General features: G+C 44.5%; 1 protein-coding gene and 1 long non-coding RNA gene across 2 annotated transcripts; both read left to right on the top strand.

Moving 5' to 3' along the window:
• Positions 1–6,401: 6,401 nt before the first annotated feature.
• LOC120689765 (branched-chain amino acid aminotransferase 2, chloroplastic-like) lies at positions 6,402–11,608 on the top strand. The gene is made up of 10 exons (XM_039972163.1): positions 6,402–6,699; positions 6,911–6,999; positions 7,131–7,305; positions 7,445–7,621; positions 7,714–7,845; positions 8,109–8,207; positions 9,597–9,713; positions 10,418–10,513; positions 10,782–10,894; positions 11,215–11,608. Exons 1-10 carry the CDS (start codon positions 6,592–6,594, stop codon positions 11,330–11,332), a joined length of 1,224 nt encoding a protein of 407 aa, XP_039828097.1. The 5' UTR covers positions 6,402–6,591; the 3' UTR covers positions 11,333–11,608.
• On the top strand, positions 8,214–9,026 carry LOC120689766. Its single transcript, XR_005681433.1, has 2 exons — positions 8,214–8,376; positions 8,494–9,026. It is a non-coding gene; the product is annotated as an uncharacterized LOC120689766 (long non-coding RNA).
• Positions 11,609–12,048: the final 440 nt, after the last annotated feature.

Here is a 12,048-nt window from a genome sequence, read left to right as displayed (position 1 = left end):
GGCAGCTTGGTCACGCCAAAGCATGTGGCGTGACCCTTCAGGGAGTCACGCCACGTAACTTGGCGCGACCAAAAGGGCTAGTTTTCGAAAATTTAGATCGGTACGGGTTATTTATAAAATATTAGATTAAAAAGGGTTAAAATAAAAAAAATTATAGAGTGGGTGGGTTGTGGTGGCCACGCTGCTGCTAGGCTGAGTTTTGAAATTTGTGGCCCGGGCCTAGCTGTTGGTGGACCGTGGACCTGAGCTTTGAGCTGGGGCGCTGGGCTGCCTGTGTGTTGCTAATTATGCTTTATTTTTCTGTTTGGGCCCTGTTTGGAAGTATTGTATCATTCCGCCGGTAATTTGCTGTGCACAAGGATGCAGGGGTATCTATGCTTTGTTGTTAATCTAAAAAAAATGCTTTGTTTTTTGGGCGAGGGGGAAATCAGCCATACCAATATGCTGTGAACTTTCCAATTGGTCCAAGTTTTGCAATTGCTCTGAATTCTTACCTTGCATATCATATTCAAGAATGAAAACCAGTGACCATGGCCACAATAGTGGGTCAGTGAGAATGAGCGGAAATGTCTGACTGCTAATCCTACTCGTTAGCGTGTATCGTGCACTATGATCAAAAGGTCATCTAGCATACAGATAGTCGGACAATAGGCTTGTACTGAGCTCCGACTGATGAGCATCGCCTTACACGTGGCCTCCTCCCCGACTGAGAGATGGAGGTCACGGACAGGCTTGACGCATTGACATACAATGGGCACAATGGATAAGGTCGGATGCTCAGATCAAACTGCAGTACAAGCTAACCACTCCTCCCATAGGGAGAATAGTGCTTCCCATCCATGCAGCAGGGGACATTATTCTACTTGCCCGTCCTCGCGTGTAGACGAGGCAGAGAGTCATCATCTCAATGCCACCAACACAGCGTCATCATGACCAATACCGTAGACATGCCATCACCAAGTTGGGGTGACAAACCACCACATCGTACCTGCCCCACGGGTCAGCAGCTCCAGCCGACAAAGCATGACGAATAGGGATGAACGACCCATAACGAAGGATGAGGACGGTGGTTGCCCGTACGACCGACATATTTGACAACCTCATCTGCTGGAGTAGGAAATCCCGAATGGCGGAGCATTAAATCACTTTCCTCCCACGAGTTCTTACTGGTTTCATGGTAAGAAGAAACCCCCTTGGTCTATAAAAGGGAGGGCCCTCCGCGTAGGAAGACATCAAAACAGACTCTAGAAATCCGATTTGAGACCAAGAACTCTCATTCACAGTTCCACACTCATTCATGAGCTTGTAACTCCCTAACTTTTCCTGAGCACCTGGACTCGAGCAATACAAATAGAGCAACCTCCAACAATCATTGTATGCTAGACCACCTCCGATCATAGTGCACGACACACGCTAACGAGTAGGGTTAGCAGTCGGCCATTTCTGGAACCGACAGCATCACAACAAATTTCACAAGAGAGCAATGGATTGGAAAATTCGTATCAGAGCACAAATGGAGGCTTAGAAAATTCCGATCTAGACCATGGGATAAACTCGCCATCTAGTTTTGAAACTATCTAGTGCATCAAAAAAGGTTAAATAGCAGCAGATGCCTTTACACCAGAGGCTCCTATCTTTTTTATCTCATCTGATACATCATTCATGTCCTTCCAAAACCATCAAGCACCTTGCTACTGAAGACTCTTGTCCTTGTTAACCATTTCTTTTGCTACAGCTTGCTCTTTTACGAAGTTCACAAGTTCAGACAGAGATTCTTCATATAACCGAACAATGTCTATAATATAAATAGTATTGCTCCAGTGGTCCTCTCCTAAAAATTTGCACGAATCCTAAAGCAAATGAGTTACTAATTAAATGTTTTTCTTAAATATTTTTGTTCTGGGTCTCCTGGGGCCTGGCCCTGCCCGTGACCAATCCGGGCCTAGACGTCATCCTCATCCCAGTCCCACCATATTCTCGAATCCACATACATCACGGATCCATGTGAGACAGGAGCGACGGTGGCGGATACCTCTCGACCACGGCGTTCACGGCGGCACTACATTGAGGGATAGGAAGCTGGGGTTCCATGGAGTGTGGAGGATCGCACGATGTTCGGCTAGAGAAGCTTGGTACCCACGCAGGTCGCATATGCCATGCGCAGAAGTTTTTTCTTTCCCTCAGGCAGAACAGTGCAAGGAAGAAGAACAGCACCCATGGCGGGTCCAAGTTCAACCTCTTTGACATGTTTAGTTGCAGAAGCACTACACACGGTTCTGAATCTTTCCGTTTATTTTTTGGAGGAGCTAAATGATCTGAACGAATGCATAATTGTACATGCCGATGACAGGTTCATAATTGTGAGTGTGGACTTGCCTGTGAACTTCACCCTCGATCCAGTGCTGCCATGAGCGCATCATCATCATCGAGAGGTGGCTGCCGCCGCCGCCGCCATCGCTCGATTTGGTCTTGTGTGGAAATAAGGCGCGGCGAATGTGGATTGGGAAAACAAGAATCCAGATTAGAACGACGCCTCACATGGGTACGGGGCACGGACTGGGGGCATGCAGGGCCGGGATACGGGCCAAAACACAAAAGAAGCAGAACAAAAATAATTAAGAAGATAATTAATTAATAATTTATTTGCTTTACAATTCGTGCAAATTTTTAGGAGAGGACCACCGCAGCAAAACTCTAATATAAATCATCTTCCGTATTGCTCACGAAAGGAAGCAAAACATCTCATATGTGCTGTGTACAAACATTGAGTCAAATTCGTTCAGGTAGACTAACAGCATGCATCAGATACTAATCTCACCCAAAAAATCTATCCTGGATCTAATGAAATTCAGCGGATCAAGCGCCCATAAAAAAAAAGACGTACCCAGTGTCGTAGGCTCCCGCACTGTGCGGGGTCTAGGGGAGGTTATTAGCGGGAGGTCTTTCCCACACATCGTGCAATGTGTAGAGGCCACCGCTCGAACCCGTGACCTCTCGGTTCACAGGCGGCAAGCACTACCACTTGCACCAGGCCGCCCTTTTAAAGTTCAGAATAGATCACTCTTGGCCACACCTTAGCTTATTAAAGTTGAGAAGCCCTAGCTAGAGAGCACGAATTAAATCAATCTGAACAATGCAAGGTTGGAGATTTCCTTACCACCGATCTGAAGGGTAAGGCGAAATCATGTTTGTGTCCAAGTAAAATGTGATTGTCTCAACTTTTTCTCTAAATCTCGTTTAGAATTTAGATGACAATCAAAGATAGCATCTAAGTTAACAAAAGCTACTTGTGACAAGTGACGAACGAGCTTAAAACGTTGAATGTCTATTCAATTTATAGTTTTCGTGAAATTGTGTAAGAATTATAAAAAAACTAAAAGACCTTAAGTGCACTTTACTCTTTCGATTTAATTTTGTTTAAGATATTATAAGATAAAAAGATTACATAATATATACATTTATCACCGTTCAATCGAACTTTTCGATCTATGATCTTGTACTTGTGAATGTTGATAAGATCGTTCTATATATAATATAATAGTAATATCTTTTTTTTGCGGTTAAAAGAGAGCTTTATTGATTAGATCAAAGGATTACAGTAGTTTTTGAGGAGACCATGAACGCACGCAGGCGCTTGATCTCTCCAAACTGCATAATGAGTGTTCCTTCGAGCTAAGTGAGCTAATTCATGTGCTACTAAATTACTCTCTCTTCTAACCTTGGCTATGCGCCAACTGACAAGCAACTGAGCGTATTCCTTTGCTTCCGAAATGATGAAACTATGCTGCGATTGATCTTCACCTTCTAGCATGGCTTTCACCATTTGAGCACAGTCAGTTTCTATGATCACCGAACCCGGGCACCACTGACTTGCTAGACGGAAGCCCTCAAGACAGGCTCTCGCCTCCGCTTCCACCGCGTCTTGGCATCTGAATAAGACCCGCCAAGTAGTGAAGACGACCTTTCCTTCCCAATCCCGGGCTACAATACCAATGCCAGCCCCTCCTATTTGTGGAACAAAGGAGCCATCTACATTGACCTTGAACCAGTCAGCAGGAGGGGGGTTCCACACCGTCTTCATTTGCTCCTTCTTGGCCACACAGCAGTGGTTCCTATCTGCATGAACAGGGGCAGGCTCCTTCCCTTTGTCAGATACAGAACAATTCTTAGGACTGACCTCCAACAGAGAAGTCTGCATGGCATAGAGCGCATAAACTCCGTCATAGATACCAGAAGGACCCGACTGGTGAGTGATGTTATTGTGAATTGCCCAGGCCTTCCACAGCACCAGCTTAACTTGGTCGCGAACCGGCGCCGAGCAACGATCCAAGAGAATTAACAGCCAATCTGGCCCTGTAAACCGAAACAAATCTTCTTCTGGCAAATCCCAGTGCTCGCGCATAGCATCTCGCAGTCCCTTAGCTCTTGGACAAGAGACTGTGGCATGAAAACCCGACTCCGGTTCACGATTACACAGGGGACAAATATCACTTGGCTCCAGGTTTCTGACATATTTCGCTCTCCTCGTAGGGAGTTTGTCTTTGGCTAATTTCCAAATGAAGACATTACCCTTGGGTGGGACTTGGCCAGACCAGACTCTCCACCAGAGTTTCCTCTGTCCGTCAGGGGCTGAGCTGGAAGACTGCGTGGACTCGCCCAATTTCAACTTGAGAGCCAGGTTATAAGCGCTACGAACCGTGAAGAGGCCTGTTTTTTCTGGATGCCAAGCAATCAGGTCCTCCACTGCTCTGCCTGGGATTTTAATCTTTAAAATCTCCTCCACGTCCACTGGGTTAAAGATTTGAACCAGCTTGCCAACATCCCAATCCCGCCCATCAATGTCAAGGAGCTCTGAAACCCAGCGGATTCTGCAACTACCCTTGCGAGAGATGACTCGTCGGGACTGATCGCGTGGAATCCAGGGATCCCTCCAAACCCTGATTTGGCTGCCATTGCCAACTCTCCAAATGATGCCTTGCTTGAGGAGGTCCAACCCGTACAAAATTGCTTGCCAAGGAGCAGAAGCATTGGAGCAGAAGGCCGTATCAATTAAACAGCCCCTGGGGTAGTACTTCGCTTTAAGCAGACGGGCACATAGACTCTCTGGGTACTGAATGAGACGCCAGGCTTGCCTAGCCAGCATGGCCTGGTTGAATAAGCGCAGATCTTTAAAACCCATCCCTCCGCAGCATTTCTTTAGTATCATCTCTTCCCAGGCAATCCAAGCCATTTTCTTTTTGCCATTTTCAACTCCCCACCAGAATTCCCTGATGATACTCGTAAGGTCGTCACATAAACCCAAAGGAATCTTGAAAACGCTCATGCTATAAGATGGGAGAGCCTGGGCTACTGCCTTAATCAAAATTTCTTTTGCAGCCGCCGACATATTCTTTTCTGTGTAGTCCCTCAGTCGTTTACTCAGACGCTCTTTTAGATGCTGAAAACGGGCCCCCTTCATTCTTCCAAATGGCGTCGGAAGACCCAAGTACTTGGCATCGAATACCGCTCTGTCTATATGCAATATATTTCTTACCTGGGCCTGTAGCTCATTAGCACATTTTTCACTGAACATCACAGAGCACTTGGCCGGATTGATTTGTTGGCCTGTGCACCGCTCAAAAGATTGTAGGACGCTCTTAATTACTTCGGCCTGTTCCTGCCCTGCTCTGAAAAAGAGGAGAGAATCATCTGCAAATAGGGGATGAGAAATCTTTGGTGCGTTCCGGCATATTTTCAACTCTTGTAATTGGCCTGTACCGATTTTGCTCTTGATCAAATTAGAAAGTCCATCAGCCACAAACAGAAATAAATACGACGAAAGCGGATCACCTGGTCGTAGACCTCGAGATGGTGAGAACGGTGCCGACATGACACCATTGAAACGTACTGTATAGCGGACTGAGGCGACGCATGTCATAACTCTGTCCACCCATAATCTTATTTCTTATCAGTGGAGGAAACACTTCTAAGCGCTTGGTGCACTATATAACATGAGCTTTGGACAATAACTAAAAGTAGCTTGAAGGCTATTGACACAACTTGAGTATGTCCAAGCAATTTTTAAAACAGGACAAATCCTACGTGACAATATTGAATATTCACTGTACCATGTGGCTGACAGGAGGAATGCTTGATGATGGCTCAGTGCTGTGTGGCTCAGTCCCAACGCACGGCAGCCACAAACACCGGAAAGCGCGAGCTCTTGGGTCCATTCGCCAGAAAACCATGTGGATGAAACTTTTCCGGCTGCCGGACTACTTGGCAGTTGGCACCCCTCATTTGGGCAACCATGGCTCACAGATCCAGCCCCAAATATAGACACTGCTATATGGGCCCATTTCCTTGCGGGTCCCGTAGGTCGGTCAGATTTATCTGGATCAGGTCGGCGTGCAGATCACTACCCGTGCTGTTAACCCATTTGCCCTTGCAACTCGCAATTCCAGCACGATTCGGACGTCATCTCCTTCCTCCCGTCCCGTCTCCAGTCTCCCCACCTCTTCCGCCGCCGTCCCAGCCGCCGCCGCCGCGGCGAAACCCTAGGCCCCGCTGAGCAAAGCCCACGCGGGTCGCACTGCGGTAGCCTCTCGGGAGATGGAGTACGGCGTCGCCTCTCACGGCGCCCTCCTCGCCGCCGCGCCGCTCGCGGGTCAGCGGCCCCGTCTACCCCTCTCGCCGCCGCCGTCACCGCCGTCTATTCAGGTTGGTTCTGTACTCGTGTCTGTGTTGTGGTGTGGTGTGTGCACTGAGATGCCCCCCCTTTGTTTGTGGATTCGCCGAATCTGGCGATTGATCAGGAGTGGGAAGTGAGGAATTAAGGATAAGAGGAATATGAGGTGTCATTGAACTGTTTTCACTCCTTTATGCAACATGTGTTTAATAATAATCTAATATGTAGTGCTTCCTGGTGCAGATCCAGAATCGTCTTTATTCCATATCGTCACTCCCACTAAAGGCTAGGCCAGTGAGAAGATGCAGAGCTTCTGTAGCAAGTAACTACTCGTACGTGATACACACTGCAAACTGCATCTGTCGTCGTGGCGATTTGCTTGCGCTGAATTATCCATGGGTGTTTTGATGGTGTCTTGATTAAGTAATAACCTTCTGATAGCATGACTCTTACTGCTTAGCAGGCAAACATCTGAAATAGTTGATTTGGACTGGGAGAACCTTGGTTTTGGGCTTGTTCAAACTGACTACATGTACATTACAAAATGCGGGCAGGATGGAAAATTTTCTGAGGGTGAATTGGTGCCGTTTGGACCCATAGCACTGAACCCATCTTCTGGAGTCCTGAACTATGGACAGGTTAGTAAGGGTTATAGAACCATTTGCTTCATAAATTCTCGTGTAGATTTGATTTGTTAATGATTACGGAAAGATGACCTTTTAAAGGGATAAATTCTCCATGGTTGCAGTAAAATGATGCGGAGATTCTGATTTGTAGGGATTGTTTGAGGGCCTAAAGGCATATAGGAAACCTGATGGGTCCATCTTATTATTTCGCCCGGAGGAAAATGCTTTGAGGATGCAAACTGGTGCTGAGAGGATGTGCATGCCTGCCCCTTCCGTTGAGCAGTTTGTTGATGCTGTAAAACAAACCGTTCTAGCAAATAAGAGATGGGTGAGTTCATTACTAAAAAGTCTGGATAATTCTGTAGCGCTAAATCTATTACTCTTGTTTTGATTGGTTCTTGAATATCTTTATACTTTCAGGTACCTCCTACTGGCAAAGGTTCTCTGTATATTAGACCTCTACTTATGGGAAGTGGGGCTGTTCTTGGTCTGGCACCTGCTCCGGAGTATACATTTATTATATTTGCCTCCCCTGTTGGTAACTACTTTAAGGTTGGTAGAGTCTTTTTAAACACATGCTTCCACTATTTTTGTAAGATTTTTAACATAAACAAATAACCATTAGGTTAGGTAGTGACATCGTCTTACAAACTGCAAACTGTGTCTTACATGCCCAGTGCTTTGTGCTGTAGTATAGAAGTTATGAAGAAACTAGAATTATGGTTATTGTGGTACTGTTATTATTTAATGACCTATGGAATTATCAGTGATCACACTCAGGGGTGTTTGTTAAATATGTTCGCTGGTTTCTGCAGGAAGGTTTAGCACCAATAAATTTGATAGTTGAAGACAAGTTTCATCGTGCCACTCCTGGTGGAACTGGAAGTGTGAAGACCATTGGAAATTATGCTTCGGTAATTCTGCTATATTTCATTGTTGTGCAAGTTATGGAAGCTACAGGATTGCTATTTCTTGATCTTTGCTCTCTGATACTTCTCTTGCTTACCTCCAAATGTGACGATTTTGTGCTTAAAATATTCAAAGGGAAAGAACAGGGGCGAAGCTAGATCTGGGATGACCCTGGTGCACTGCTTTAACATTGTGTTCCTTTGCCTATATGTTATGTATATCAATTTTTTTTACAATGGTTGGGGGAGAAATAGACGGCTCACGACATTATTAATACATCCACATTCTTAGGCCCTCCATACCTCCACAGTGTACAAGTGATGCCTGAAAATTAGATGGGCCCCGCGGCAGGAAACAGGAATTGACGGGATCAATTGCAGCGTGAGAAAAACTGGGCACTGCCTATTTGGTTAGCGCGCTAATGGTTAGTGCTAACAGTTAGTGCGAAGGAATTTTACTAGTAAATAAAATTTATTTAAAAACCTATTTTAAAGATGGGTGTAATTTCGCCATACGAATCCAATGAACACAATGATGCTACAGTAACTGGGGCGGCGCGAGGAAAGGGCGGGATCGGAGGTTGGAGCGAGCACGCGAGAGTAGCTATTGTGCCGGAGAAGAAGCACAGTACCAAAGCTGGGAGGAAGAAGAAATGCTCAAGATTGTCCCATGAAGATCCTATGATATATGCTTATTAGGGAGTTAAAATTAGGCGCTAGCGCAATAACATGTCCCTGAATATGTATATGTGTTAATATGGGAATTTAAAATAGAAAGATTCTAAATGGCCAGAAGATGAGGGAAATCTATAACTTTCGATGCTATATATCAGACAAACATATTGAGGTGTGTGGTGCACATTTCATGGCTAGGTGAAGGCACGAAGCACACTTGGTGCCTTAGCATCGTAGATGGATGGGCCACACGGTCATCGACCTGGTGCACACGTTTGCTCAAGGGTGGTGCACAAACGGTAAAATATGATGCTTACTAGCAAAAACATGCCTCGAACCCTGGTGCCAATGCACCACCCTTGGTCAACGCGGCTCTGCCCCTGGGAAAGAACATGCCAAGGAGTTGATTGAATAGAATGTGTAATAAGAAGAATTATTGATCGCTACCATGCTGTGGAATGATAAAAGCTGAAGCTCAGATGGAATAATGTCATGGAGTCATGGAGATTTCCTAAAAATGAAACAATGCAACCCACATAGTATATTCCATGCATCTTGGCTATCGAAACATATCACATTTCCTTGCACAATTTTTCATGGAACTGTAGCCAGTCTCATGGATAGTTGTTATCTATTATATTATTGTTAATTTAAATGATACATTAAATATCCTTATATTATACCAAGTGACTTTAAAGCATGTTGCTTGTCATTGCATAGGTGTTGATGGCACAGAAAATTGCAAAGGAGAAAGGTTATTCTGATGTTCTCTACTTGGATGTGGTTCACAAAAAATATCTTGAAGAAGTTTCTTCATGTAATATTTTTGTTGTCAAGGTAACATTGTGATATCTGCTGGGCCTTTTATTTCGGCTTGAAGCTTAATGAACAAAATCTATTATTTTCAAGTTCTGCAAGCTACTAGTCAGACAAGCTTGGTTATGTAATCCAAAATTGGCTAATCTCGCCCTAATGTGCGTCAGCAATGTTAGATGGCTTGAATCTGAAGTGTTTCTGTCTTGAAAGACATGCTTGTCAAGAAACATCTTTCATGCGAGTGTAGCTGATATCCACATCTATTGGTGTCTCAAGCATGCTCTTGCAGTAATGTAGGATAAGATATTTTTGTGCCACATCCTTTTTTTATCAAGATCTCAGTCTTTCTGACTGGACATGCTACCATGCGTAAGCCTTTTGTCGCTAATCACCTTAATGAAAACCAGAAGAATGTCTGTCACACATTGATTGTGGATTGTTCTACAGTTAAGGACTACTTTGAACACAAAGATAAAGGTTTTCTCATGCAAGAATGGTATGGCTGTTCAATAGTATGTAGTGCCACCTGGTTGAGCTCTATTCTCTAACCTAATGCATTCAGCCAAACTTGGCTGCTTAGCACATTGCAGGATTATATTGTCACTATTGTTGTGTGCTTTTGAATGTCCTGCTCACTTGTGTTTGAAAAGTATATAAAAATTACTACCTGCTTGATCAAGGATATCCAGTGCAGCAGTGATTATGCATGTCATGTTTTCTACCAGGGCAATGTTATTTCTACTCCAGCAGTAAAAGGAACAATATTACCTGGCATCACAAGGAAAAGTATAATTGATGTTGCTGTGAGCAAGGGCTTCCAGGTAAACCACCCGTCAAACGTATGATTCCAGCAATGAGATGGTTAACTATCAGTGTGTTATGTTGAGGATATCATTTGCCTGTTATTATAACTTCAGTGCCTTTACTTTAATAACTTGGGACTAGCTTTGGACCTGAAGTAGTGATCCGAAAGGGTGCAAAGTGCAAACTAGGTGCCTAGGTCATATATGAACTGTCACTGAAAAGTATTTACTATGTTCTCAAATATTTGGTGCAATCTTAATCAATGTTTTCTCATTTCTTTGGAAGGTTGAGGAGCGGCTTGTGTCCGTGGATGAATTGCTTGATGCTGATGAAGTGTTCTGCACGGGAACTGCTGTTGTAGTGTCTCCTGTTGGGAGTATCACATATCAAGGGAAAAGGTGAAACATACATCTCTGCTTGAGAGCTCACTTGTTAACTGAAATATATGCTTAGTTGCATCAAGTTTTAAATTTTGCCTAACAAAAATTAGCTGACACCCATATCATGTATAGTTCCTCGAATACGAGCCAAACAATTTGACATGTTTCTTATGAACCATATGATGGGCAAGCGCCCCAGCAATAGTTGCTTTATGTTCAGCTCCCATTCATTTATGATCAGTTACTTATATCATATACTGGGAATATTTGCCTATCTGGACCTAGTTTCTCTTTTTGCCCCGTTTTCGTCACTACATCCAGTGTATTTCACCTTGCAGGGTGGAATATGGGCACCAAGGTGTTGGCGTCGTGTCTCAGCAGCTGTATACTTCACTGACGAGTCTCCAGATGGGTCAAACAGAGGACTGGATGGGCTGGACTATGCAACTGAACTAGCATCAGGCCATGTGCATATCGAATCTGCCTTCCTCGCATAGATGGGTTTGCAAGATCTCCGTCTAGATCAATGATGTGGTCATAAGTAGCTCTGTACCCTTCAGTTTTTTAGCATCTGTCGGAGTGTGGCTCGTGCTATATATTCCGTAGGTGTTGGTGCATTGCGTCAGCTTAAACTATAATTGCATGTACCCTTCAGTTCTGTTTTTTGGACTAGCATTGCAGTGGCATAAAAAGAATTATATACTTCGTAATCTACAGTGGTATTTAAAAAAATCATGGCGCTCAAATTTTAGCAACCTGTATATACGGCTCCATTGAGAATCGGAAGCAGACCTCGTCCTCAACCTTAAAGTCGTGCCTGCTCCGATATGGCCCGACTACAAAAAAGTTTGACCTCAGTTCTATGCTCCCAGGGGCCTAGCCCATTTCAGGCCAGACTAGGCATCGCACTAGCCTGGGTGCGGATAGACTTTTTTTTTAAAGAAAAATGTACTGGAAAGAAGAGGAAGAATCTCTTCCATCGGATTTGACACGTACCGTGCACGAATTGAATTTTAAAGTGACCATGATACCAAGGTCATGTTCGGAGAGCTTCCAAGCTGATTACGACGGGAGCTCTTCCAAATTGTGTCTCGATAGGAACGGATTCGCTATGCAGAACTACCAGCCAGGCCCAAACTGAATCCTATCTCTTTTCAAACAAACAGGCGCGT

Source organism: Panicum virgatum, chromosome 9N (genome assembly GCF_016808335.1).
Source record: "Panicum virgatum strain AP13 chromosome 9N, P.virgatum_v5, whole genome shotgun sequence".
Taxonomy (NCBI): Eukaryota; Viridiplantae; Streptophyta; class Magnoliopsida; order Poales; family Poaceae; genus Panicum; species Panicum virgatum.
Note: the sequence above shows the minus strand (reverse complement) of the source record. Positions and strands in the feature narration are given on the sequence as shown.

What these genes read in the sequence shown, in the direction of transcription:
- LOC120689765 (XM_039972163.1), top strand. Translation starts at nt 6,592, where the DNA reads ATGGAGTACGGCGTCGCCTCTCACGGCGCCCTCCTCGCCGCCGCGCCG. An exon ending in TCTGTAGCAAGTAACTACTC is followed by an intron (nt 7,000 to 7,130) that starts GTACGTGATACA and finishes ACTGCTTAGCAG; the next exon opens with GCAAACATCTGAAATAGTTG. An exon ending in GAGTCCTGAACTATGGACAG is followed by an intron (nt 7,306 to 7,444) that starts GTTAGTAAGGGT and finishes TCTGATTTGTAG; the next exon opens with GGATTGTTTGAGGGCCTAAA.